General features: G+C 41.2%; 1 protein-coding gene and 1 long non-coding RNA gene across 3 annotated transcripts in view; one reads left to right on the forward strand and one right to left on the reverse strand.

Moving 5' to 3' along the window:
* Window positions 1-21625, reverse strand: part of LOC135098126 (uncharacterized) — a 33705-nt gene extending 12080 nt beyond the window's left edge. The window contains exons 1-2 of one of the 2 annotated variants that reach the window (XR_010266596.1): window positions 21485-21625; window positions 17794-17964 (exon numbers count right to left, since the gene is read on the reverse strand). This is a non-coding gene — a long non-coding RNA (uncharacterized LOC135098126). Of the gene's footprint in view, window positions 1-17793; window positions 17965-20105; window positions 20319-21484 lie in introns of those variants that run through there. The other variant, XR_010266595.1, reaches the window with a different exon arrangement.
* LOC135098125 (uncharacterized) lies at window positions 20312-23512 on the forward strand. The gene is made up of 2 exons (XM_064000329.1): window positions 20312-21647; window positions 22612-23512. Exons 1-2 carry the CDS (start codon window positions 21497-21499, stop codon window positions 22767-22769), a joined length of 309 nt encoding a protein of 102 aa, XP_063856399.1. The 5' UTR covers window positions 20312-21496; the 3' UTR covers window positions 22770-23512.
* Window positions 23513-27500: the final 3988 nt, after the last annotated feature.

The following is a 27500-nucleotide window of genomic DNA, read 5'->3' on the forward strand; positions in this document are numbered from 1 at the left end:
GTAATGATGATGGGAATTGAAGGGGAGCAGTTAAAGGTATACTAATTTAAAAAAAGACGTGAGTGGTGGAGTGGGGAAAAATAGTTAAAGTTTTTTTGTTATAGTGGTGATGATAGTAATAATGGAGTGGTTAAGAGTATACTAATTGCAAACAAAAAGGAGGGGAGAATGGTTGTGGTGGTGGTGGTGGTGGTGGTGGTGGTGGTGGGGGTGTTGGCTGGATGAACAGAGATACTTTTTTTCGTCCCCCGGGGGACCATGAATATGAAAGTGCCTCATGAATACGAGCATGACACCCGCTGGAGGAAGAGTAAGAGAAGGAGGAGGAGGAGGAAAGTAGAGTTTCTACGAAAAACAAGAGAATTATAGTGAGTGGTGTGGAGATAAGACCAGAGGAGAAGGAGGAGGGAGAAGAAGAAGAAGAAGAGTGTAAAACACGACGGAGGAAAGAAAGAGAAAACGAAGGAGGTACAGAAATACAAAGCTTGAGGGAGGTTATTGGGAGACTAACGTTAAGTGGAGTGGAGGAAGAGTACAACAAAGTGAAAACAAAGACGGACACACAGAATGCGGGAAACAAAGAGATACACAAATTTCTGGACGAATACCACGAAGAAAAACTAAAAGGAAACTGACAGCGAAGGAAAAAAAAACACAGACAAATTTTTCTTCGAAGATTAAGAAATAAGTGAAAAAAAAAGAAGCTGAAAATGAAAAACACAAAAGGGGACAAAAATTTTGAAGAAAGGATAGGGAGAAAAACAAAAAACTGACAACAAAGAAAAGAAGGAAAGAGAGCCAGAAAACTATGAACAAAGAACGGGAAAAAGCAAGAAAGAAAAAAAGAACGAAAGAGAGAAAAAGATTAAATAAAAGAAAACCACAAAGTACAAAATACGAAGAAACACACAAGTTTACGACGAATTAGCGAGTGATTAGTAACATGAAGTGGTCGTGAGAAAGAGTTACGAGTTACGACTTTGTAGTTGGAAGTTCGGGGAAGAAGAAAGGACGAACAGTGGAAGAGTGATGTGTTTTGTAAGCAAGAACAGATTCCACGAAGTTTCCAGCGAACAGAACGGACCGAAAACTCCTTCAGAAGTTGGTATCATTAGGTTTTCTCGGCTCGTAGTGTGACATTTGCAGCGCCTGTTGTGGTCTGGGAGTCGCAAATCCAAGGAGGGAACGGCGGGAGGGAGGACGAAAAGGAAAGATGTAAGGATAGGATAGAGAGAAGGAAGGGAAGAAAAGGGGGAGGGAGGGACGTAAAGGAAAGAAGGGAAGAAGGAAGGAAGAAAGAGAATGATGAAGGAGGGACGGAAGGAAGGGGAAGGAAGGACAGGAAGCAGGGAGAGAAGAGAAGGAGAGAGGGAAGAAAGAGAGGGAAGGGAGGGAGAGAAGGGAGAACGTACAGGAAGATTCAGGGACAGGAGGGAGGGAAGATGGTGAGACGGAGGGAAGAGAAGGAGGGAGGAAAGAAAAGGAGATAATCTACAAAGAGATACCAGACATGTGCAAAAGAAAAAAGAAAAGAATGAAAAATATGAAAATTAAAGAAATATGATAAAGAGGGATTGAAAGAGAGAAAAAAAATAAAGGAAAGGAGGACTGAAGAGGAGACAAAATGTAGAGCAAAAGCAGTGAAGGAGATAGAAAGAAAGTGAATGAGAATTGTAAAATGTGAGACAAAAGATCACAAAACGAAAAGTGAGTGAATGGTATATATATAAGGGAGAGAGAGAGAGAGAGAGAGAGAGAGAGAGAGAGAGAGAGAGAGAGAGAGAGAGAGAGAGAGAGAGAGAGAGCACTAAGTTAATCAACAGGGAAGCAGACAAACGAAAGAGAACGAGAAAAAGATAAAGAAAAATCTACCAATCTTTTCCTCCACCTACTTACGGTTCTCTTCCCTCCTTCCTCCCACATCACCCTTTCTCTCCTTGCTCCTCCATCTCTCTCTCTTCCTCTCCTTCTTCGTCCTCCATCTTCCCTTCCTCCTCCTTCCTTCAGCAGTGGAAGAGAATAACAAACTTATTTTTTACTCCTACCTCTCCCCTTCTCCCTCCTCGCTCCCTTAAGCACTTCCCTCTCTCTCTCACACCCCCCATCTTTCCCCTCTCCTCCCACCCGTATCAGTACTCTCGTGGTCATATCTAGGGTTTCCTAAGGTGGGGGCACCGCTCCCTGAATGATGAGGCAGCCGTGTTGTGTCGAAGAGGAGGAAGAGGAGGAGGAGGAGGAGGAGAGGGAAGAGAGGAAGAGGAGGAGGAGGAGGAGGAGGAGGAGGAGGAGGAGGAGGAGGGAGAAAAGTAGGTGCAAGGAAGCGTGATGGCGTGCAAGAAATCATAATAAGATGGAAAACAACAATCTCTCTCTCTCTCTCTCTCTCTCTCTCTCTCTCTCTCTCTCTCTCTCTCTCTCTCTCTCTCTCTCTCTCTCTCTCTCTCTCTCTTCTGCTGCGAATTTTTATTTTCTGCTGCTAATTTTTCTTATGCTATTTGTAGTAGCAGCAGCAGTAGTAGTAGTAGTAGTAGTAGTAGTAGTAGTAGTAGTAGTAGTAGTAGTAGTAGTAGTAGTAGTAGTAGTAGTGGTGGTGGTAGTGGTAGTGGCGGTAGTAGTAGTAGTAAAAGTAGTAGTAGTAGTGAAAGTAGTAGTAGTAGTAGTAGTAGTAGTAGTAGTAGTAGTAGGAGTAGTAGTAGGAGTGGTAGTAGTAGTAGTAGTGGTGGTGGTAGTGGTAGTGGCGGTAGTAGTAGTAGTAAAAGTAGTAGTAGTAGTAGTAGTAGTAGTAGAAGTAGTAGTAGTAGTAGTAGTAGTAGTAGTAGTAGTAGGAGTGGTAGTAGGAGTGGTAGTAGTAGTAGTAGTAGTAGTAGTAGTGTAGTAGTAGTAGTAGTAGTAGTAGTAGTAGTAGTAGTAGTAAGAGTAGTAGTAGTTGTTGTTGCTTTTGTTTTTATATAGGAGGGGTACCGGTTATTGTTGTTGATGTTATTGTTGTTGTTGGTGTTGTTGTTGTCATTTGTGATGGTGAAGCCGTTTTGATAATCACGACAACATGTAATAATAACAATAATGAATAACAAAAATAGCAATAACGATAATATTACGAATGAAATGAAAACATGAACCAAAAAAGAAAAAAAACAGGAAGAACTGAAGAAAAAGAAAGAAGTTTTAAAAATGTTCGTCCCAGCATAATAATAATACATTCCTTCTTTTTATTTACGCGTCAAGTTAGAAGGAGAGGAGGAGAGGATGCAGGAGGGAGGAAGATAACAATGTGTGAAGGAGGGAAGGAAAGGAGATAAACATATGAAGGATGGGCGGAGGGAGGGAGGGAGATAAGGACAGGAGGGAAGGAAGGGAAGACAGAATATGAAGGTGTGTGAAAGAGAGGGAAAGAGGTGTACAAAAGAGAGAGGAGGGGGAAAGCAGGGGCCAGAGGCTGTAAAGATATGTGAAGGGAGGAAATGACAGGTAACAAGAGAGAGAGAGAGAGAGAGAGAGAGAGAGAGAGAGAGAGAGAGAGAGAGAGAGAGAGAGAGAGAGAGAGAGAGAGAGAGAGAGAGAGAGAGAGAGAATGCACAAAAACAAGAGTAGGAAAAGAGAGAGAAACAAGGAAAGTGAGAATAGGAAAAAAAATAAGAAGAATGGCGAAAGATTAGGACGGAGAGAGAGAGAGAGAGAGAGAGAGAGAGAGAGAGAGAGAGAGAGAGAGAGAGAGAGAGAGAGAGAAATCAGGGGGAAAGAGTAGAGAGAGAGAGAGAGAAAGAGATAGAGAGAGAGTAGGATTTCTACCTCCTACTGTACCATAAGAAGACTCTCCTACAGTCGTCCCTTAGCCCTGATTTCCCAAGGGCTGGCTGTGCAAGTGAGGGGGGAGGGTGTTAAGGACTGGGAAGACCTCACTGGGGGTCTGGATGCGATAGGATAGGGCTGAATAGGATTGGATTGGATTAAAATTAGATCAGGTCGAGGGATGATATGTGAGAGAGAGATTAGGTGAACATGAGAACGTAAAAAATTAGGGAAGTTGCTTCAAGTTCTTAGGTCTTCACGTGGCAGTGTCTGTATGGAGGTACTTTACATATTTTCACCCGTCATCCGTATGTGTACTTTTGTCTAATCTTATTTTGTCTAATTTGTCTAATCTTTTGTCCACTCCGTCTAATCTTTTCTCTAATCTGTCTATTATTTTGTCTAATTGTCTAATCCTCTTTTGTTTAATCTCTTTAATCTTTTTTTTTTTGTTTAGTCTGTTTAATCTCCTTTTGTCTAATCTGTCTAATCGTCTTTTGTTTAATTTGTCTATTTTTTGTGTAATCTGCCTAATCTTTTTTTTTGTCTAATCTTCTTTTGTCTAATCTATCTAATTATTTTCTGTTTCATCTGTCTGTTCTTCTTATGTTTAATCTGTCTAATTCTCTTTTGTCTGATTTCTCTAATCTTTTGTCTAATCTGTCTAATCTTTTGTTTTATCTGTTTTATTTGTTGTTTTATGTTTATTCTTTTATTTTACTTGTCAAATCTTTTGTTCACTGTCTAATTTTTGTTTTGTTTAATTTCCCTATTTTTGTTTAATATGTCTAATCTTTTTTCGTCTAGTTTGTCTATATAATCTTCCCTCAATACGCTTCCCTTATCATTACAACTACGCACTTTTACTACAACACACTCTTACTACAACACACTCTTACTGCAAATCACTCTTACCACAACACACTCTTACTACAACACGCTCTTACTACAACACACTTACAACAACTGATCTCTCTAGTGCACGCTTCCACATAAATGCTAAAGGACAAAGAAAAAAAAACAACATTACACCAAGCAACAAAACTATAACATTTTACCAATACGTTTTCCTTATTCGCTTCTCTTAATGCAACTCTTCTATACCAGATCTTCTTTGTTCGAACAGAAGCCACAGGGAGAAAAACTACCAATAATTCGTCTCCACTACACCAAGCAACAAAACTACACCCTTCTTCCATTATGGCTTCTCTTATGTCATTTTTTTCTACAACATTCGTCTGCTGTACTTAAAAAATAAATAAATAAATAAATAGCAGGTTCTGGGAGATCGTGTTAAGTATTTAGAGAAAGAGGGAGAAAGAAAATAAGTCTCCATTACACCAAGCAAAAACACTATATCATTCTGCCAAAACATTTTCCTTATGGCTTCCCTTATGCAATCTTTTTATACCATTCGTCTACTGCACGTAAAAAGAAGCAGGTTTTGGGAGATCGTTTTAAATATTTAGAGGACGAGGCCTTGGCGGTGTGTGGCCTTTGTTTACACTAGCCGCGGTACCAGGGAGGGTGTAGGTTAGTAGTAAAGTGCAGGAGGTAATACAATGGATGTGTAGTACTATACATTAACGGTAAATTTAGCCACTATCTAGGGCAGGCCAGCGTGGTTAGGTTAATGATATAAAATGGACGGATATTTTGTCTTCATTCTTTGCGCTCGTGTGGTGGAAAAATGCTTCGTTTCCTACATCTTTTTTTTTTCCCCTTTTTCCCTTTTTTTTTTCCTTTTTCGTTTTCCTGGCTTTTCCTTTTTTTCTGTTTTTTTTCGCTGTCCCTTGGCTCTCTCTCTCTCTCTCTCTCTCTCTCTCTCTCTCTCTCTCTCTCTCTCTCTCTCTCTCTCTCTCTCTCTCTGTGCGCGGCGTGTGCGTCACAGCCTCACTGTGGCGCCCTCAGGTGTGTGTGCAGGTGAGGGAGTCACCATGATGTCACACTCATTCATTCACTCCATCCATGAAATTTGTTCAGCGCAGAACCACAACGCAACAGGATTTTCTTTTTCGGACAGACGTCACAACGAAACAACAGAACAACTGTCTGCGTGTCCCCGCGCGGCTGAGGCTGCCCCGTGACTCAGCGAGTGTGCGGCTGTCCCCTCCCAGGCCGGGTGCTGCGCCGCAGTGCTTCGTTCACCTTCTCCAGTGGGGGGAGCGGAACCCTCAGTCCTGCCCAGGTAGCCAAGATGGGCCTGGGCTGCTGGGGAGGACGGCAGACCCCCGTCACTGTGCGCTGCGTGGCGAACGGGGTGGCCGTCTTCAGGAGGCAGGTGGCGCTGGCCGCCCTCGTGCAGGTGCTGACGTGCACCGCTACAGCACACCAGGCTGTGCCTTACTTCAGCCCTGCAGGAGGCAAGGTGAAGTGAAAGCAGCAGTCCCTCGCCGCCATGTTCTGCAATGGTGGGTATATGGGTTGAGGGTGGCGCCAACCACCCTGCCAACCACGCCGCCAAGTCATTGAGGGCAGGTCTGTGACAGGTCAGGCCCTCAGGCTGAGCATGAACAAGACAGCCCAGGCCATGAGGCCATGAGACTTCAGGTCACCTGCTGCTCTTCCCTCAAAGGAAGATTCCCCTTACGGCCACGCGCCAGTCCTGAACTCCTAGCTACAGCTACTGCTACTGCTGCTGCTAGTAGTGGTAGATGTTGTTGTTGCTGTTGTTGTTGTTGTTGTGCAGGTGGTGTGTTGCGTGCAGGCCTCGTAGGACGCCAGCGGTCAGTCACAGTGAGGGCGTCGCCTCTGCTCTAACACGGAGCGCATCACTACAAAGCAGTCGTTTGGATTCACACCTTTGCTTCTCGTGGCCTTTGTTTGGAGACGCGCAAACAAAACCCAGGAAAAGCAAAACTGAATCCAAACCACCGCCTTGTAGGTTCCGAAGTGTTACAGCAAAGGGCACACCGCCGTCTGTGTTACTTGACTGTGTTACTGAGCTTACGCGGGTGTCCTGTTAGGCCAGTACAACACATAACCAACACAACAACAACAATCTTCTTCTTTTAACAGCAGCAGTAGCAACAGAAACATTCCCTCCCCTCACACGACATCCTTCCCTTCATCTCTGGTTCTCTCCTCGCCTGCCTCGCGCGTCGCCGTCAGGAAACATTGGGTAAGCCACGAAGGATGACACACTGCACACATCTAATGTTTGCTTTTTTCTTTCTTTTCAGGTTAAGAAATACTTTTATTCGTCTCTCTCTCTCTCTCTCTCTCTCTCTCTCTCTCTCTCTCTCTCTCTCTCTCTCTCTCTCTCTCTCTCTCTCTCTCTCTCTCTGTATATATATATATATATATATATATATATATATATATATATATATATATATATATATATATATATATATATATATATATATATATACCACTAACTTATTTTTGGCAAATGTGGCTAACACACTTGTATGCAAAATCATGGGCATGTCGATCGTTTTGTGTGATATTATTTTAGTCAAGTGTTGTGTTATCATTTTTATGACTTTTAGCTATGTAGGCAGTTTTATTTATTTTATATTTTTGTATTTTAAGTCGTTGATTAACAATAAGTAACTTTTTTAATTAGGTTAGTTTTATTAGTTAGTTTTATCTTTTATTATTTCATAGTTTTGGTATGTAATAACTTTTTAAATTTTATTGGCTAGAATTTTTTAAGCGTTAATTCTATATTATGTTATTTTCCTTTAACAATATTATGTTTGAAATATTCAATTATTTTATAAAATCAAATAATCCTCTATAGAAACTAATTATTATTTGTAAACTTTTTTTTTTTCTGGGCAGTATTGGTTAGAGTGATGAGAGTGGTGGGGAGGAGCGTCTGTATTATCCTGTCTCTCCCACTAATAGCGTAGAATAGTTACCGAAACAGTTTAGTAAGGAGCTCTGTTGCTGTTTGGACTTTCTTTGTATTCCTTTGTATTCGTCCTTTTCCTCCTCCTTCTCCTCCTCCTTCTCCAGCAATATAACCAACCAGCCGGACAGATAGACAGAGAGAAAGAAAGAGGGACAGAGAGAAGGACACACAGAGGAGGGTTTAGAAAAAGACTCGGGAAGAAAAAGTCCAAGACATCCTTTTCTTATCTCATTGAGTGTCCGTCTGCACGGCTCTTGAAACAACGCGAGGAAGAGCAGGAGGAGGAGAAACAAGAGGAGGAGGTGGAGGAGGAGGAGGGGGAGGAGGAGAAAGAGGACGAGGAAGAGAATAGATCAGTGAAAGGCTTTGTGTTGAAGTATTTTTTTCTTTCTCTCTCTTAGTGGTTAAAATGGCGGGTAGTTACGAGGAAGAGGAGGAGGAGGAGGAGGAGGACCACGAGGAGGAGGAGGAGTTGAAGTTGTAAAACGTCACTGAAAAATCTGAGAAAACTGATAGTTTTTTTCCATCCTCTCCTCCTCTTTCTCCTCCTCCTCCTCCTCCTCCTCCTCCTCCTCCTCCTCCTCCTCCTCCTCCTCCTCCTCCTCCTCTTCCTCCTCCTCCTCCTCTTGGTCGTCTGTCATTATATTTCCTCGCCTCCCTGACTCTGGCCCTCGCTCTCCCAATCAGAAAGGCTTGTCAAGTCATCCGTTTGTCTGAAGCGTGGAGATGATGGATGATTGTCGCCTTTCAAACAGACACACACACACACACACACACACACACACACACACACACACACACACACACACACACACACGCACAGATAGACACACAGACCGACACTTAAGGTTCACGTTGAGTGTTAAATGAGTGTTTTCCGTTTGTCGTTCTTGGAAAGTTCAATCATACAGGAAAGAATTGAGTTTTCTTCTTCTTATTATTATTATCATTATTTTCTTCTTTTTTCTTTTTTTCTTTCTTTCAAGTCTCCTATTTCTCTACCTAAAAAAAAAAAAATGACATTGTAGTTTTATTTAGACAATTGACAGACAGATATGTGTTTCAGTTCTATGTGTTACTTTCTTTATTATTCATTTGTATAAATTTTGTTACTCGTGTATTTTGCAGTATGTGATTCGTCATTTTGTCTATAAAGTGTGTGTGTATGTGTGTGTGTGTGTGTGTGTGTGTGTGTGTGTGTGTTTAAGTCATTCACACGCACCCCCAGGAAATAAAATAAAATAAAAAAGTTTAATTAAAGCCATGAAAAACAGATTTGCCAAAGATAACTTGGTCTAAAGATGAACAAGCCTTAAGCGTCTGTTATGAGCAGCAAACTTTTCTAATTAAGCTTTTTTTCTTTTCTTTTTCTTTTTTTTTTTACTCGAGCATAAAATGAGAGTAATGGTCTAAAGATAAGCAATCATTGGCGATTTCATTAAACGACATTTAATTTGCACCAAGAGAGAGCGAGAGAGAGAGAGAGAGAGAGAGAGAGAGAGAGAGAGAGAGAGAGAGAGAGAGAGAGAGAGAGAGAGAGAGAGAGAGAAACTTAAATTTACATATGCATTGTTTAATAAGTTTTAAAATTTTTCTTTTATCTGTCTTTGAAACTCTTCTCAAACCTTTTTTCCCATCCCATCCTTCTCTCCTTCTCTTTCTTTCCTTCCCTTCCCTTCCTAAACTCTTTCCTCCTTGCCCCATTCCTCTTTCCTTTTTTCCTTCCCATTCCTCCTTGTCCCAGTTCTTTCCTCCGTCCCCTTCCTTTCTTCTGCACTTTTTTCCTGTCTTTTCCTTCTTTTCTCCATTTTCTCTCTTCTCTGCACCTTTTCTCCCTCTTCCATTCATCTTTTCTCCATTTCCTCTCTTCTTTATTATTTTCTTGTATTTTCCCTCCTGTCTATATTATTTTCCTTTCCTATACCCTTTTCTTCCTATCTTCCCCTTTTTTCTTCATTCCCTTCTTTTCTTACGTCCTTTCTTCCCTGTCCCATCCTTCTTTCCTCCATTCCCTCCCATTTCCTCCTTCTCTGATCCCTCACACAAGCTTCTCTCATCTCCATCATCTGCCCTCATTGTCCTAAGTATTCCTTCCTTACCCATTTTCTTTCCTCCTAAACCTTTTTCATCCCTCTTTTCTTCCCTCCGTCAATTAATCAGTTCAACTTTTCCTTAGTTTTTTTTTCCCTTCCCTACTGATTTGTTTCCCCATCGCCAATTAGACACCACGGGAAAAATACATCGAGGGACACTTTTGTTCCCCATCAGCATCAGAGGAAGGAAGTAAATACCACTGATTGTAACAAAACATGGCCTCCTCTGCTCTCCTGGGACCGTCCTGGTGAGAGAGAGAGAGAGAGAGAGAGAGAGAGAGAGAGAGAGAGAGAGAGAGAGTGGGGGTGGTGGGGCTCGTGGGGAAGGGATAGAGATGGGGAGAATCGAAGTCAGTTTCCAGGGAGGTAATAGAGAAGGGGACTTTTTATGCAAGAGGGGCACTGGTCAAAGGCAACAAAATATATACCTATGAAAAGAAAGAGCCAAAAAGTTTAACACAAATGAGAGAAGTGTCTTGAGACCTCGCTCTCGAAAGAATTCAATTTATAGGAAGGGGGAAATACAGAAGCAGGCAGGGAGTTCCAGAGTTTACCAGAAAAAGGGATGAAAGATTGAAAATACTGGTTAACTTTTGCATTAGAGAGGTGGACAGAATAGGGGTGAGCAAAAGTAGAAAGTCGTGTGCAACGAGGGCGCGGGAGGATGGAAGGCATGCAGTTAGCAAGATCAGAAGAACAGTTGACGAGAAAATAGCGATAGAAGATAGCAGGAGATGCGACATTGCGGGGAAGAGAGAGAGGCTGAAGACATTCAGTTAGAGGAGAGGAGCTGGTAAGACGAAAGGCTGGTCTGGTCTGGGGGGACAGTCTCGTTAGGGGGACAGTAACCTGATGAAGCGAGCAAACACGCGGTTCAAGATTGTCCCAGAAACGAGTAATCATTGGTGACCGTCCTTAGCTCGGGACAGGACCATCAGCTGGGCGGCGGCGGTAGTGGTGGCGACGGCGGTTGTGGTGGTAAGGTTATACGAAGAGGAAGAAAAGGAAGAGAAGTAAAAGGAAAAGCCAGAGGAGGAGAAAGAAAAATAGAAGAAGGCGCGAGAGAAGGAGATGAGGAGGAGAAGGAGGAAAGCGCTATAGAAGAAAGAAGAGTAAGTAGAGAAGTAATGATGGGTGTTGGAGTGCCCTCTCTCTCTCTCTCTCTCTCTCTCTCTCTCTCTCTCTCTCTCTCTCTCTCTCTCTCTCTCTCAAGTGTGTCGGTGTGTAGTAAATATTTAAGAGAGTTCTTAAAGAAAATAGATCGCTGAGAGAGAAAAAAAGAATGTCAAGCAAAGAGGACAAAGAAAAAAATCAATAACTTTGCTTCCTCCTTCCTTCCTTCCTTCCTTCCTTCTTTCAACCTTTCCTTCAGCATATTCCTCCATCACTTCTTCCTTCATATCTCCTCTCCTTTAACCCGTTTACTCCTCATCCCTTTTATATTTTTATCTCCTCCTTCCTCTTCCTCCTCCTTCTCCTCCTTGCCAAAATAACATTGCCTTCCTAATATCCTTCATCCCCCTACCCACCCCCCAATATCCTCAGTATCCTTTTGTGTCCCACGCTTCCTAACCTCCCTGCCCCATCCTTCCCCTTCCTTCATCCTTCTCCATACACTCCGGCCTCGCTTCTTATAAACAGACGAAGACGAAGCCAAAGTCAAGAAGCCGAACACACACATACTTCCGAACGAGGGCAGTGGTGGTGGTGGTGGTTGTGTTTAGTGATTGAGAATATTGGTTTCAGGCAAGTTGGTTGTGTATGTGGGGGAGAAAATACTTATATTAAGGTGAGCAGTGAGACAGGTATTGGTGTTTGGGTCGTGATGGTGGTGGTGCTTGTGGTGGTGATGATGGTGATGGCGGTTGTCTGTTCTCTTTGTGTTTTATTGTTTATTTATTTATTTATTTATTTATTCATGTCATTTGGCCCTTTTGTTTGTTTTGATTGTTACTATTGCATGTATTATGCATTAATCTATTTATTCGATAATAGTAGTAGTAGTAGTAGTAGTAGTAACAGTAATAGTAGTAGTAGTAGTAGTAGTAGTGCTAAAGCAATAACAGAGAGAGAGAGAGAGAGAGAGAGAGAGAGAGAGAGAGAGAGACCAGAGGAACCATGAATCTATCAACTTTCCACTCTCTCTCTCTCTCTCTCTCTCTCTCTCTCTCTCTCTCTCTCTCTCTCTCTCTTCTTCTTCTTCTTCTTCTTTTTCTTCTTCTTCCTACTATTTTTTTTCCTCTACTCCTACTCTTCCTCCTCTTCCTTCTTTGCCTCTCTTCATACTCATCTTTCTCCTCCTCTTTATCTTCCTTTTCCTTCTCCTCGTCCTACTTCTCTTCCTCTTTTTCTTTCTCCTCGTCTTACTCTTCCTCTTCTTCTTCCTCTTCCTCCTCCTCCTCCTCTTCCTCCTTTTCCTTCTCCTCGTCCTTCTCCTCCTCCTCCCCTTTTTCCTTCTCCTCCTCTTTCTCCTCTTCCTCCTCCTTTTCCTTATCCTTCTCGTCTTACTCCTCCTCCGCTCTCACTTCTTTCTGCTTCCCCACTCTCTCTTTCTCATTTACGTTTGTGTGTGTGTGAGAGAGAGAGAGAGAGAGAGAGAGAGAGAGAGAGAGAGAGAGAGAGAAAGTATGGGCCAGTATTTACTGTACAATAGGTGTCTTCAACACGAGAGAGAGACATGAGAGCAGGCACGGCTGGCAGCGAGGGGGCGCGCGGCGTTTGCCTGGGAACAAAATGGCGTCCCATTTCCCACTTGTCGCTACTCACAATATTGGTGCTCGATAAGGAGTGAGTGGCGGCCATCTTGCAAATCAATGAATTACAGATAATGTGGTATTTGAACGTTAACTAAAGAAATACTGAATTAACCTAAATACTATATTAGTGATGGTTTGCATTCTCTCTCTCTCTCTCTCTCTCTCTCTCTCTCTCTCTCTCTCTCTCTCTCTCTCTCTCTCTCTCTCTCTCTCTCTCTCTCTCTCTCTCTCTCTCTCTCTCTCTCTCTCTCTCTCTCTCTGCGTGTGTGGACATCTGGTTCTCCTACACGTTCTCATCGCAATACTCTTCCAGTAAATCCATGAACAAAAACTATTTCTATAAAAAATATATTTTATGACAATATGTGTGTGTGTGTGTGTGTGTGTGTGTGTGTGTGTGTGTGTGTGTGTGTGTGTGTGTGTGTGTGTGTGTGTGTGTGAAGAGGCAAGGAAGTGTTTATTGGCGTTGCCTTACACACACTGTATTCACACTGTGCACGTGTCTGACTCTGCCTCAGTGTGTCAGGCCGAAGCTGCCACACAGACACTTGTTTTTCCTTTTTAAGGCTTCCTCTCATCACACCGTGACACCTGATGACTATTATACAGGCACTGCTGCTAGGGATAGTAGTGGTAGTGGTAGTAGTGGTGGTGGTACGAGTAGTAGTAGCAGTTGTAGTAGTAGTAGTAGTAGTAGTAGTAGTAGTAGTAGTAGTAGTAGTAGTAGTGGTGGTTGTAGTAGTAGTAGTACCAGAAGTAGTAATGGAGGTGGTGGTAGTAGTAGTAGTAGTAGTAGTAGTAGTAGTAGTAGCAATGGTGGTGATAATAGCAGTAGTAGTAGTAGTAATGGTGGTAGTAGTGATAGTTCTAGTGGTGGTATTAGTAGTAGTAGCAGTAGTAGTAGTAGTAGTAGCAACGGTGGTAGTAGTAGTAGTAGTAGTAGTAGTAGTAGTAGTAGTAGTAGTAGCAGCAGCTGTAGTAATGGTGGTGGTAGTAGTACTAGTCTCTTCTAGACAGGGTGGAATCAAAAGCTTTTCGTCTCATCAACTCCTCTCCTCTAATTGGGTGTCTTCTGTTTCTCTCTCACCGCCGCAATGTTGCATATCTAGCTGTCTTCTACCGCTATTTTCATGCTAACTGCTCTTCTGATCTTGCTAACTGCATGCCTCCTCTCCTCCCGCGGCCTCGCTGCACAAGACTTTCTTCTTTTTCTCACCCCTATTCTGTCCACCTTTCTAACGCAAGAGTTAACCAGTATTCTCAATCATTCATCCCTTTCTCTGGTAAACTCTGGAACTCCCTGCCTGCTTCTCTATTTCCACCTTCCTATGACTTGAATTCCTTCAAGAAGGACGATTCAAGACACTTATCCTTCAATTTTTGGCTACCACTTTGGACCCTTTTATGGGACTGCCATTTCAGTGGGCTTTTTTTTTTATTCGACTTTTGTTGCCCTTGGCCAGCGTCCTTCCTTCATAAAAAGTAGTACTAGTAGTAGTAGTAGTAGTAGTAGTAGTAGTAGTAGTAGTAGTAGTAGTAGTAATGGTAGTGGTGCTAGTAGTAGCAGTACTAGTAGCAGCAGCAGCAGTAGTAGTAGTGGTAGTAGTAGTAATAGTAGTAGTAATAGCAGAAGTAGTCCCAATAGTCGCAGTAGTATTGACAGTAGTAGCAGTAGTAGAAGTACTCGTATTATTATTATTATTATTATTATTATTATTATTATTATTATTTATTATGAGTAGTAGTAATAGAAGTAGTAGTAATAGAAGTAGTAGCAGTAATGGTGGTGGTGGTGGTGGTGGTGGTGGGTGGTGGTGGTAGTGGTGGTGGTGGTAGTGGTGGTGGTGGTAGTGGTGGTGGTGGTGGTGGTGGTGGTGGTGGTGGTGGTGGTGGTGGTGGTAGTAGTAGTAGTAGTAGTAGCAGTAGAAATAGTAGTAGTAGTAGTAGCAGTAGTCGCAGTAGTATTAACAGTAGTAGCAGCAGTAGTAGTAGTAGTACTAGTATTAGTAGTAGTAGTAGTAGAAGCAGTCACAATCGTAGTAGTAGTAGTAGTAGTAGTAGTAGTAGTAGTAGCAGTAGTCGCAGTAGTATTAACAGTAACAGCAGTTGAAGTACTACTAGTATTAGTAGTAGTCATAATCGTAGTAGTAGTAGTTAGTAGTAGTAGTAGTAGTAGTAGTAGTAGTAGTTATAGCAGTAATAGTAGTAGTAGCAGTGATAATCGTAGTAGAAGTAGCAGCAATACTCGTAATAGTATTAGTAGTAGTAGTAGTAGTAGCAGTGATAATCGTAGTAGTAGTAGAAGTAGCAGTAATACTCGTAATAGTATTAGTAGTAGTAGTAGCAGTGATAATCGTAGTAGTAGTAGAAGTAGCAGTAATAATCGTAATAGTATTAGTAGTAGCAGTATTAGTAGTAGTAGTAGCAGGCCATGGCGGCAGAAAAGAGTGTCCTTTGTGTGAGTTTGTTTGTCCTTTGTAGTGAAAGAGGAAAGAGTGTTGCGGTAAGTAACAGTGATGGTGTTGGTGACAATGCACACTCATGATGGCAGCCACACACACACAATTTTGAAGGAGGGAAACAGACAACAGTGGGTGACGGCAAGCAGCCTTAGCGGGTGGCGTGACGTTGCTGCGAGCGTGGCGGAGAGGGAGATGACAGGAAGCAAGGGGCAGGTAGAGGAGGAGGAGGAGGAGGTGACGACAACAACTACTATTACTACTACTATTACTACTGCTACTACTACTACTACTACTACTATTATTTCTACCACAGTTACTACTATTTCTGCTACTGCTACTGGTGCTGCTGCTGCTCCTCCTCCTCCTCCTCCTCCTCCTCCTCCTCCTCCTCCTCCTCCTACTACTACTACTAATAATAATAATAATAATAATAATAATAATAAAAATAATAATAATAGATTTACTACTATTAGGAGGAGGATACACGGGTGGAGAGAGAGATGGAGAGAGAGAGAGAGAGAGAGAGAGAGAGAGAGAGAGAGAGAGAGAGAGAGAGAGAGAGAGAGAGAGAGAGAGAGCAGGCAAACAACTGTGTGTGTGTGTGTGTGTGTGTGTGTGTTATAACAAGACAAGTGGCATTAAAAAGCACGTAATTTACTGACAAGCATTGCACGACAACATTACTGCGGTGATTAAAAGTACTCCTGTAAAATGCAACGTGGCATCATACAAGCCAGGCAGGAGGGCAGCGAGGCCCAGCGACCTTGAAAACAGCTGACTGACTCACAAGAGAGAGAGAGAGAGAGAGAGAGAGAGAGAGAGAGAGAGAGAGAGAGAGAGAGAGAGAGAGAGAGAGAGAGAGAGAGAGAGAGAGAGAGTGCACTGTAAGATTTTTTATTTATTTCTGTGAATAAATTACGGTATCCATGAATAGTATTTTTATCTGTAATCCTACACACACACACACACACACACACACACTAATAATAATAATGATAATAATAATAATAATAATAATAATAATAATAATAATAATAATAATAATAATAATAATAATAATAAATAAAAATAAAAATACTAAAAAATATGAATCAAGGAATGACGGTAAAGCGGACAGGGAGGCTTGCAAGGAAGTAGTAGTAGTAGTAGTAGTAGTAGCAGTAGTAGTAGTAGTAGTAGTAGTAGTAGTAGTAATAGTCAAAATAGTAGTATGAGTAGTCGTAACAATAATAATAATAATAGTCGTAGTAGTACTAGTAGAAGTAGTAGTAGTAACAGTTATCGAAATAGTAGTAGTAGTAGTAGTAGTAGTAGTAGTAGTAGTAGAACTAATATTAGTATTAGTAGTAGAAGTAGAAGTAGAACGAGTATTAGTATTAGTAGTATTAGTAGTAGTAGCAGCAGTAGTAACAGAAGTAATTGTAGTGGCACTGGTAATTGTAGTAGTAGTAGTAGTAGTAGTAGTAGCATTTAGGTAGAGCGAGTGTGAGGTGCGGTTCACACCAGCCAGTCACTGTCACCGCCGTCCGTGACGTCATGAGTGGGGGGGAGGGAGCGAGGAGAGCAGCTCCTGTGTGGGCGGCGGAAAGGGGAAAGGAGCGTGAGGCGGGTGGGGACCAGAAGGAGTGGATGGTGGGTGGGGGGCGGGAAGGGGAGGATGGCAGGCGGGGAGCTGGAAGGAGTGGGTTGCTGGTAGGGGCCTGGCAGGAGTGGGTGGCGAATGGCGGTTAGGAAGGAGTGGGTTGAAGGGAGGGGAGGAAGGAGTGGGAGGGGGTAAGGGCAGGAAGGCGTGCTGGCAGGTAGTGGCCGTGAAGGGGCTGCTGGCTGGTGGGCGGCCAGTAGCTGCTGCTGGCGGAAGTGGGAAGGAGTGGCTGGCGGGTGGTGGGGAGGGAGAGATTGGGGGGATAGGAGGCGTCTCTGACTTACACAACAAGATGGCGTCCTGTCTGAGATGGTGGCAAGTGTAGTTTCCCGGCCAGCGGCATTATGGGTCTTATAAAACAGGGGGGAGATCTTTCTGTACACAACATGCACTTGTACACAACACACGTGTGGCTGTACACCTGGCGGCTACTCAACACACCTGGTACACTACTGGTAGCACACTTCAGGGAGGGCTTGGCCAATCCTGGTTATCTTGACCACCACTAAGTCTATGAGGAGGAACACAATGCGATACACACGCGCACCACACAAGATACGCCGCCACACTGGCTGCAGGCTGAGCGGCATCCCTTTGGCTCAGTGTTTCGAGGCCGTTCGGTACTTGAGCGACACACAAAAGTCTATTTAATATACAGGGACTTGTTCAACCAACGAACACACTCATATCCACCAAAAAAATAAATAAAATAAATAAAATAAAATAAATAAATAAATAAATAAAATTAATTAAATAATTAAATTATACTAAATTATTAAAATTACTATTGCTTCTACTCTTACTACTACTATTACTGCTACTACTACTACTATTGTGTGTGTGTGATATTATTGATAGCAATCATAATAACAATATAACAACAATTACTACTACTACTATTATTACTACTATTACTACTACTATTACAAATATAAATGCTACTACTGCAACTGTTTTTGCAACAATTCTTAAGGCATTAATATTAATATTCACATAGTAGTAGTAGCAACAGTAGTAGTAGTAGTAGTAGTAGTAGTAGTAGTAGTAGTAGTAGTAGTAGTAGTTGTAGTAGTAGTAGTAGTAGTAGTGAGAAATCATGAATACTACCTCTACCACTACCACTACTACTACTACTACTACCACACAGGCATGCTTATGAAGGTCGTGAACAGTTCCATCTGGTACAAACTTAGCTGTGATGCGAGCAATGGCGCGTCACCTTGGTGGATCCCTGTCAAAGTGTCTTGTGAATTGTCTTTGCACTTCTTTGACATTTTCGTGCCTCCAGTAACACTTTATGACATGTTCTTTCTTCAAAGCTTAGTCTTACTTCTGCCATTATTATTTTGGCCAACTGTTTCTGAAAAAAAAAAAAAAAAAAAAGAATTATAGCGAGTCAAACAGTGAGTACATTTTTGGATGACTCTCTCTCTCTCTCTCTCTCTCTCTCTCTCTCTCTCTCTCTCTCTCTCTCTCTCTCTCTCTCTCTCTGTCTCTGTTTATACAGATAGATACAGATAGATAGATGTACACAGATACAGACTTGTGCTTGTGGAGTATAAATGTAAGAGCATGAAGCACAGTGTGTCTCTCCCCACAGGCACCTCCCGCCTCGCGCCTTCCTTCCTCCCGTCTCCCGGAGTGTACACACCTGCACTCTTGAGGTGAGTACACTTACTCTTTTCTTTCCTTGTAATTGTTTTCACTGTGTTTTCTACTGCACACACTCAGAAAGTAGAAAATGAGGCACTAACGAGGCAAGACTATATACCACAAAAACTGGACACAATCTGTCTATCTACCTGTCTACCTATCTGTCTCTGTCTGTCTGCATCCACATCTGTCCGCCTGTCTATATCCTCACCGGAACAGAGGGCGGAGCTTACGGTTTAGGAAGCTCTCTGTTCAACTGATTTTTGGGTCTTGTCGAGTTGATTACTGTTTGAGAAATGTGTGGGTTTTGGAGCCTTTTGTGTGAAACATCTATATACTTAATAGGGAGGCAAATACTGAACATGTCATGAACTTTATCGAGGAGTCTTTTCAAGCTGGAGTCCACGTCCTGTGAAACGAGGGGAGACCACTCCACTGTGTACTGGTGGGCATCTTTTCCGCCAAAGAAATCATTGCCAAAAATGCATACGGTCCACGCACGCACGCACGCACGCACGCACGCACAAACACACACACACACACACACACACACACACACACACACACACACACATATGTTTAAATGTCTCTCAAACAGCTGGCATTTCAAAAAGAATTGTGGGTAATGTAACAAGTGAAGCAGTGGGTGACACGCAGTGTACTTCACGCTGCCCACATCTCATGCACTGCCTTCCTACATGGGCATCTACATGGCCGTCTTTTTAACAAAAGCAACAAGACGGCAAAATAAAATTCTTCGCTGTACATTTTCCGTAAAGAGTCTGCATCCAAAGCTTCCTCAGCCTTCAGTATTTGCAGGCTTCCCTTCATTCATAAGTACTTCACATTGTTATTAATACATCAAAATCTTGGACATAATGCAATATTCAAATTGGCAGAAAATGTTTCTCACACGAGAAGTAACAACGTTAACCTTATTTGTGCGATACTGACAACAATATTATTCACAAACAGTGTGACAAGTTGGACCAAAACTGTTGTGAACAGTTTGCCTCTTGATAGACAAAGTTCTTCTTACAACTGATAAAATGTTCAAACAAACAACAGGTTAAAAAGTAACCACTTCATCAACAAAAGCTGTGATTTTGATGCTATTTATTGCAGTCATCGCATTTGTTGCTGTTATCATTATTACTTTTATTATTATTATTATTATTATTATTATTATTATTATTATGTTGATGTTGTTGTTGTTGTTGTTGTTGGTATTTATTGTTGTTGTTGCCCTAGTTACCAGTATTAGTTATTAATTATGTTTATTAATGCTAGTTACTATTATTTGTTACTAATAATATTCTTATTGGTATTATTATTATTATTATTATTGTTGCTGTTGTTGTTGTTGTTGTTGTTGTTGCTGTTGTTGTTGGTGTAGTTATTAGTATTATTGTTATCACTACTCTTGTTGTTATTGTTATTATCATCATTATTTTATTATTATTAAGTTAGTGTGAGACACTTGTATTAGTGTTTATCTTCTCTGTAGCGGCGCGGTACTGCCGCTGTACAATACAATTCATTATGTTGTTGTACATTATAATTTGTTTGCACTCCTGCCCTCTGCTCTACTGTACAATACACCGTCAGAGAGCCTCGGCTCACGTGACTGTGTATTGTATGTACACCTTGAAATACTTTATACAGGTTTGCTTACTTGATTACTTACTTAATTACTTACTTACTTGCACACACACACACACACACACACACACACACACACACACACACACACAGTCAAGTCTTGCCTCGTGTTGTCTTGTCAAATGGTTTGGCCACAACACACGTGCCATGCCGTGTGCCATAGTGTCTCTTACTCCCATCCACCTCTTTGTCTTGTCCCCACATCCCGGTGCTCAGGCCGGCCACTTCAAGGCTCAACTCCCTCCCTCCCGCACTGAGCCTTGCAAACCACGTCTCTCCTGCCCTGCTCCTCACTTGGGAAATTTCTTTGCAGGCTGCTGGCGAGAAGAACTGTGTCCCAAGCCCTCCACCATGGCCGCCGCTCCGAAAGTTTGCGTCCGTCGCGCGAAGCTCATCTTCCTGATGGAGAACGCAGGCAAGGACGTCTTGACCTTCGTGTTGAAGCGCGGCGCGCTGAACGCCCCCGCCACGCCGCCAGGCCAGTCCCTCATTGACTACCTTGACAACCTCCCTCAAGGCTCGACAGCCAACTATGGCAGGATGAGTAACAAACAAAAGAAAGCAGCACTGAACCACAGTTCAGTGCTGCTTATCCTCTGACGTGACTACTTTATTCATTATTTTTTGTATCATCAGCGAACTTAGATACTTTACAGGTGAGGTCCTCATCGATATCATTAACGTAAATAAGGAAAAGAACAGGGCCGAGCACAGATCCCTGTGGTACACCACTTAAAACTTCTCGCCAGTTTGAAAATGTACCATTTAAAACAACGCGCTGCTTTCTCTCAGACAGCCAGTCTGAGACAGCCAATTGAGAAGTTTTCCATTTATACCATATGACTTCAATTTAGCTAGTAGCCGGAACTTTGTCAAAAGCTTCTTGAAAATCTAGATACACTAAATCTACTGCCTTTGTTTCGTCGTAAATGGTGAAAATATCATTAAAGAAATCAAGAAGATTAGTTAGACAAGAACGTCTGTTTCGGAAGCCATGCTGTGAGTCATTGATTAAATCATTTATATGTAGATAGTTCACTACATTGTTGCAATTTACTGTTTTCATCAGTTCACATACTACAGATGTAAGGCTGATAGGGATGTAGTAGGAAGAAGAGGAGGAGGAGGAGGAGGAGGAGGAGGAGGAGGAATAAGAGAACGAAGAGAAAAAGGAGAGCTAGAAGGAAGGCGAGAAAAGGAGGAGGAAGAGGAAGATGAAGAGGAGGAGGAAGAAGAACAAAAAGACGAGGAAAAGGAGAGCTAGAAGGAAGGCGAGAAAAGGAGGAGGAAGAGAAAGATGAAGAGGAGGAGGAAGAAGAACAAAAAGACGAGGAAAAGGAGAGCTAGAAGGAAGGCGAGAAAAGGAGGAGGAAGAGGAGGAGGAGGAGGAGGAGGAGGAGTTATCTTTATCAATACTATTATGGAACAGTGAATAAAGAAATTAATAAACAGATAAGTAGTGTGTGTGTGTGTGTGTGTGTGTGTGTGTGTGTGTGTGTGTGTGTGTGTGTGTGTGTGTCCAGGCAGCACACAGGTGCACAACACTCGGCCATTACAGGAGTCACCTTGAGAGGTTCATGGGTCACTTAAGTGGTGCCGGCACACAGCTGCTGCAGGAGTGGCGGGACCTGGGGGTGCTCAGCCTGGCCGTGTGTGACCAAGACGCCCAAGAGGTTCTGGCCGCCATCAGCGCCGTCCACGTGTCATTGCCTCGGCTACACATCCTCTGTGAGTCTGACGCTGTGATGCACCACCTGTGCGTGTTATTATTATTATTATTATTATTATTATTATTATTATCATTATTATTATTATTATTATTATTATTATTATTATCATTATTATTATTATGGTGGTAGTGATGAGAGAGAGAGAGAGAGAGAGAGAGAGAGAGAGAGAAATTTTTTTTTCTCTCTCTCTCTCTCTCTCTCTCGCTCTTATTATTATTATTATTATTATTATTATTATTATTATTATTATTATTATGAGAGAGAGAGAGAGAGAGAGAGAGAGAGAGAGAGAGAGAGAGAGAGAGAGAGAGAGAGAGAGAGAGAGAAATAGTGTTGAGTATTACAGCGTGTTATAATAAGACAAGTGTCATTAAAAAGCAGGTAATTTACCAACAAGCATTGCACGAAAACATTACTCCGGCTATTAAAAGTACTCCTGTAAAATGGTACGTGGCATCATCCCAGCGAGGCCAATTCTCCTGTAAAATGGTACGTGGCATCATCACTCAGCTGTTTTCAAGGTCGCTGGGATTTGCTCCCCTTCTGCCTCGCTGGGATGATGCCACGTACCATTTTACAGGAGTACTTTTAATCACCGGAATAATGTTGTCGCGCAATGCTTGTCGGTAAATGACGTGCTTTTTAATGCCATTTGTCTTGTTATAACACACTGTAATACTCCACAGCAGGCAAAAAATAAGATAAAACCATTAGTAATTTGAGCAAGTGGCACCTCCGAGGCTGTGTCAATGCAACCGTCTGTCCTTCACCTCAGGATATGAATTTAGTTGTGTGGATACACACTATATATATATATATATATATATATATATATATATATATATATATATATATATATATATATATATATATATATATATATGTGTGTGTGTGTGTGTGTGTGTGTGTGTGTGTGTACAGTCCCTGCAACACACACTGAGAGGAATGGTACATTATTGCAGGCCTACACGTCCCCGTGGGTGCCGTGAGGACACAGGCGTGCACCACACGGCTGCCTGGCTGCCCAGGGGTGTTCCTCGTGTTGTCTGGCGTGGACGAGAGGCTGCTGGAGGAGGCGGCCCAGATAGCACAGCTCCTGCAGCCCACACAGCGCCCGTGAGTGTGTGCCAACACTGCTCTCTCTCTCCTCTCCTCTCCTCTCCCCTCTTCTCCCTTCTCCTCCCCTCTCCTCTTCTCTTCCTTCCCCTCCCCTCCCCTCTCCTCTCCATGCCTCTTTTCCTTTCCCCTTCTCTCCTCTTCTCTCCCCTTCTTTCCCTCCTCTCCCCTCCTCCCTCCCCTCTCCTCTATTCCTCTCCTCTCCTCTTCCCTCTTGTCACCTCCCCTTTTCTATTTCCTTTTCCCTCCCCTCACCTCCCCACCCTTCCTCTCCTCTCCTCTTATTTCTCCTCCCCTCCCCTCCCCCACACACCCCTTCTCTCCTTTCCTCTCCTCTCCTCTTCTCTTCCTCCTTCTCCCTTCTCTTCGTTTCTCTCTTCTCCTTTTTTCTCCTCCACTCCCTCCCCACCCCTCCTCTTTTTTCCACCTACTCTCCTCTTCTCTTCTTCCCTCTTCTCTTCTCCTCTCCTCCCCTCCCCACCCTTTTTCCCTTTTTCCCTTCCTCTCCTCTTTTCTTTCCTTCCCTTCTCTCCTCTCCTCTCCTCTCCTCTCCTCTCCTCTCCTCTCCTCTCCTCTCTCTCTGTCAGTAAATGGATGAGTGGAAGTAATAAAAAAAAGGAATATAAGAGAAGAGGAGGAAGAGAACAAAGGAAGAGGAAGAGAACGGAGAAGATATCATGATTAATAATAAAAAAAGAACAAGGGATCTCTCTCTCTCTCTCTCTCTCTCTCTCTCTCTCTCTCTCTCTCTCTCTCTCTCTCTCTCTCTCTCTCTCTCTCTCTCTCTCTTCTTGTTAATGTAATAATAATAATAATAACAATAATAATAATAATAATAATAATAATAATAATAATAATAATAATAATAAAAAGAACAACAACAACAACAACAAATTGATGGGGGTAGGAGCAGGAGGAGGAGGGGTAAAAGTAGTAGTAGTAGTAGTAGTAATAGTAGTAGTAGTAGTAGTAGTAGTAGTAGAAGTAGTAGTAGTAGTAGTAGTAGTAGTAGTAGTAGTAGCAGAAGTATTATTATTATTATTAGTAGTAGTAGTAGTAGCAGCAGCAGCAGCAGCAGCAGCAGCAGCAGCAGCAGCAGCAGCAGCAGCAGCAGTAGTAGTAGTAGTAGTAGTAGTAGTAGTAGTAGTAAAAGTAGTAGTAGTAGTAGTAAAAAAAAGCAGTAGTAGTAGTAGTAGTGGTAGTAAAAGAAGTAGTAGTAGTAATAAAAGAAGTAGTAGTAGTAGTAGTAGTAGTAGTAGTAGTAGTAGTAGTAGTAGTAGTAGTAGTAGTAGTAGTAGTAGTAGTAGTAGTAGTAGTAGTAGTAGTGGTAGTAGCAGCAGGAGGAGCAGCAGCAGCAGCAGCAGCAGCAGTAGCATTATTATTAGTAGTAGTAGTAATAGTAGCAGTAGTAGTAGTAGTAGTAGGAATAGTAGTAGTAGTAGTAGTAGTAGTAGTAGTAGTAGTAGTAGTAGTAGTAGTAGTTGTTGTTGTTGTTTTGTTGTAGCAGTAATAGTAGAAGCAGTAATAATAGCAGCAGCAGCAGCAGTAGTAGTAGTAGTAGTAGTAGTAGTAGTAGTAGTAGTAGTAGTAGTAGTAGTAGTAGTAGTAGTAGTAGTAGTAGTAGTAGTAATGTAGTAGAAGAAAAAGAAGAACAAGAACAAACAAACAAACAAATAATTGAATAATGAAACAAACAAAAAAAAAAAACAAAGGAATAAAGAAAAAAAATCAATAAAATTAAGAGGAACAATGAAATAAACAAATAAATTTAGAAACATAAATGAGGAGAGAACGGAATAAATAAGAAAACAAACAAACAAACAAACAAACAAATAAATAAATGTAAAAATAAATAAAGAAACAATCAACCAATAAAGTAGGAAAAAAAGGAATAAGGAAAGATAGAAAAGCAAAATGAGAGGAACAAACAAACAAAGAGAAAAATAAATGAACCAAGAATCAAGGAGGAAAGCAAACAAACAAACAAACAAACAAACAAACAAAAAAACAAACATGTGAGGTCAGGCTAGGTGGGGTAGATTAGATTAGGTTGAGTTAGGTTAGGTTAGGTAGATTAGGATGGGATGAGTTAGGCTAGGTTAGGATAGGTTAGGTCCTGTAGGTTAGGTTAGGTTAGGTTAGGCTGAGTTAGGTTAGGTTAGGCTTATGATCAAAGGCAACGAAAGCACATACATATATAATACTCCTTTTATCCTTTTATTTATTTATGTATTTATTTCTGTATTTATTTTATATTACTATTTTTTTGTTAGCTCAGTGAGGTGAGGTTCAGTTGGGTATGTTACGTTAGGTTAGGTATGTTTGGTTTGTTACTGATACTTTTATTTATTTATTTTTTTTTTTGTAAGTAATTGTTTGACTGTTCTTTCTTTCCTTTCTTTTTTTTATTTTCTATTTTATTTTATTTATTCTTATAAAGTATGTTAGGATGTGTGAGGTTAGTTAGGTTAGATTAGGTGCGTTAAGTTAGATTAGGAAACTTTATGAAACTATTTCTTCCTCATACATTTTCCTTTTTTTTTTTTTTTTTTAGCTTAGGTAAGATTGTGTCAGGTTATGTGACGCTAGGTTAGGTTAGAAAGGTTATGTCAGGTGTTAAATATTTAAGTAATCACCCAGGTGTTAAAGTTGTTCTTGTGTGTATGTTAGGTTAGGTTAACTGGGTCCGGTTAGACATGTTAGGTTATTAAGGGTAGGTTAGGTTAGGTTAGGCTAGGATTGTAGGGAGGTTTTTTTTTTTTTTTTTGTTTATAAGTAATCATCCCACTTGTAAGGCCAAGTTGGGTCAGATCAGGTTGGGTTAGGTTAGGAAGTTTCAGTGTACGAGAAATGCTTCTATTTGTATGTAACTCAAAAATAAATAAATAAATAAATAAATATTATTACGTATTGTTATTATTGATTTAAAGCATGAGTAGTAGTGATAGTAGTAGTAGTAGCTATAGGAAAAGAAGAGCGAGAAGAAAAGAACAAGAAGAAGAAAAAGAATAGTAATAATAATAATAATAATAATAATAATAATAATAATAATAATAATAATAATAATAATAATAATAATAATGATGATGATGATGATGACGATGATAATAATAATAATAAAAAAAAAAGGAGGAAGAGGAAAATAAAATAAAAGGAAAAATAAGAAGAGGAGGACGAGGAGGAAAAGGAGGACAAGAAGAAGAAGAAGAAGAAGAAGAAGAAGAAGAAGAAGAAGAAGAAAAGAAGAAGAAGAAGAAGAAGGAAAAAAGTAGTAGTATTTCAAGGGGGAAGAGAAGGAAAATATTATTATTATTATTATTATTATTATTATTATTATTATTATTATTATCATTATTATTATTATTATTATTATTATTATTATTATTAGTAGTAGTAGTAGTAGTAGTAGTAGTAGTAGTAATAGTAGTTGTTGTTGTTGTAGTAGTTGTAATTTTCAATTGCTAGTTAAAGCAGGATGAGGATAAAATAATAGTAGCAGAAAAGAAAGAAGAAAACATCAATAACAGCTAGATAAATCAATCAATCAATCAATCAATCTCTCTCTCTCTCTCTCTCTCTCTCTCTCTCTCTCTCTCTCTCTCTCTCTCTCTCTCTCTCTCTCTCTCTATCAGTGAGTGGATGCCAGCAACTTCCTGATCTATCTGTCTGTGTGCCTGTCTGTCTGTTTCTCAGACTGTCTATCTTTCTATTTATACATTTATTTGTCTTTCTTGCTATTTTATCTTTTCATTTTTTTCCGTTTTTCTGTCTGTCTGTCTGGTAGTCTGTCTGTGTGTTTGTCTGTCTGTATGTATGCATGTACACAAATATGAATATATGTATATCCACCCATCTATCTATATATGTTTTTAATTAAGTGTGTGTAGGTGTTTTTTTTATTTATTTATTTATTTTTTTATGTAGGAAGGACACTGGCCAAGGGCAACAAAAATCTAATAAAAAAAAATGCCCAGTGAAATGCCAGTCCCATAAAAGGGTCAAAGCAGTGGTCAAAAATTGATGGATAAGTGTCTTGAAACCTCCCTCTTGAAGGAATTCAAGTCATAGGAAGATGGAAATACAGAAGCAGGCAGGGAGTTCCAGAGTTTACCAGAGAAAGGGATGAATGATTGAAAATACTGGTTAACTCTTGCGTTAGAGAGGTGGACAGAATAGGGGTGAGAGAAAGAGGGGAGGCATGCAGTTAGCAAGATCAGAAGAGCAGTTAGCATGAAAATAACGGTAGAAGACAGCTAGATATGCAACATTGCTGTGGTGAGAGAGAGGCTGAAGACAGTCAGTTGGAGGAGAGGAGTTGATGAGACGAAAAGCTTTTGATTCCACCCTGTCTAGAAGAGCAGTATGAGTGGAACCCCCCAGACATGTGAAGCATACTCCATACATGGACGGATAAAACCCTTGCACAGAGTTAGCAGCTGGGGGGGGTGAGAAAAAACTGGCGGAGACGTCTCAGAACACTTAACTTCATAGAAGCTGTTTTAGCTAGAGATGAGATGTGAAGTTTTCAGTTCAGATTATAAGTAAAGGACAGACCGAGGATGTTCAGTGTAGAAGAAGGGGACAGTTGAGTGTCACTGAAGAAGAGGGGATAGTTGTCTGGAAGGTTGTGTCGAGTTGATAGATGGAGGAATTGAGTTTTTGAGGCATTGAACAATACCAAGTTTGCTCTGCCCCCATCAGAAATTTTAGAAAGATCAGAAGTCAGGCGTTCTGT

Source organism: Scylla paramamosain, unplaced genomic scaffold (genome assembly GCF_035594125.1).
Source record: "Scylla paramamosain isolate STU-SP2022 unplaced genomic scaffold, ASM3559412v1 Contig46, whole genome shotgun sequence".
Taxonomy (NCBI): Eukaryota; Metazoa; Arthropoda; class Malacostraca; order Decapoda; family Portunidae; genus Scylla; species Scylla paramamosain.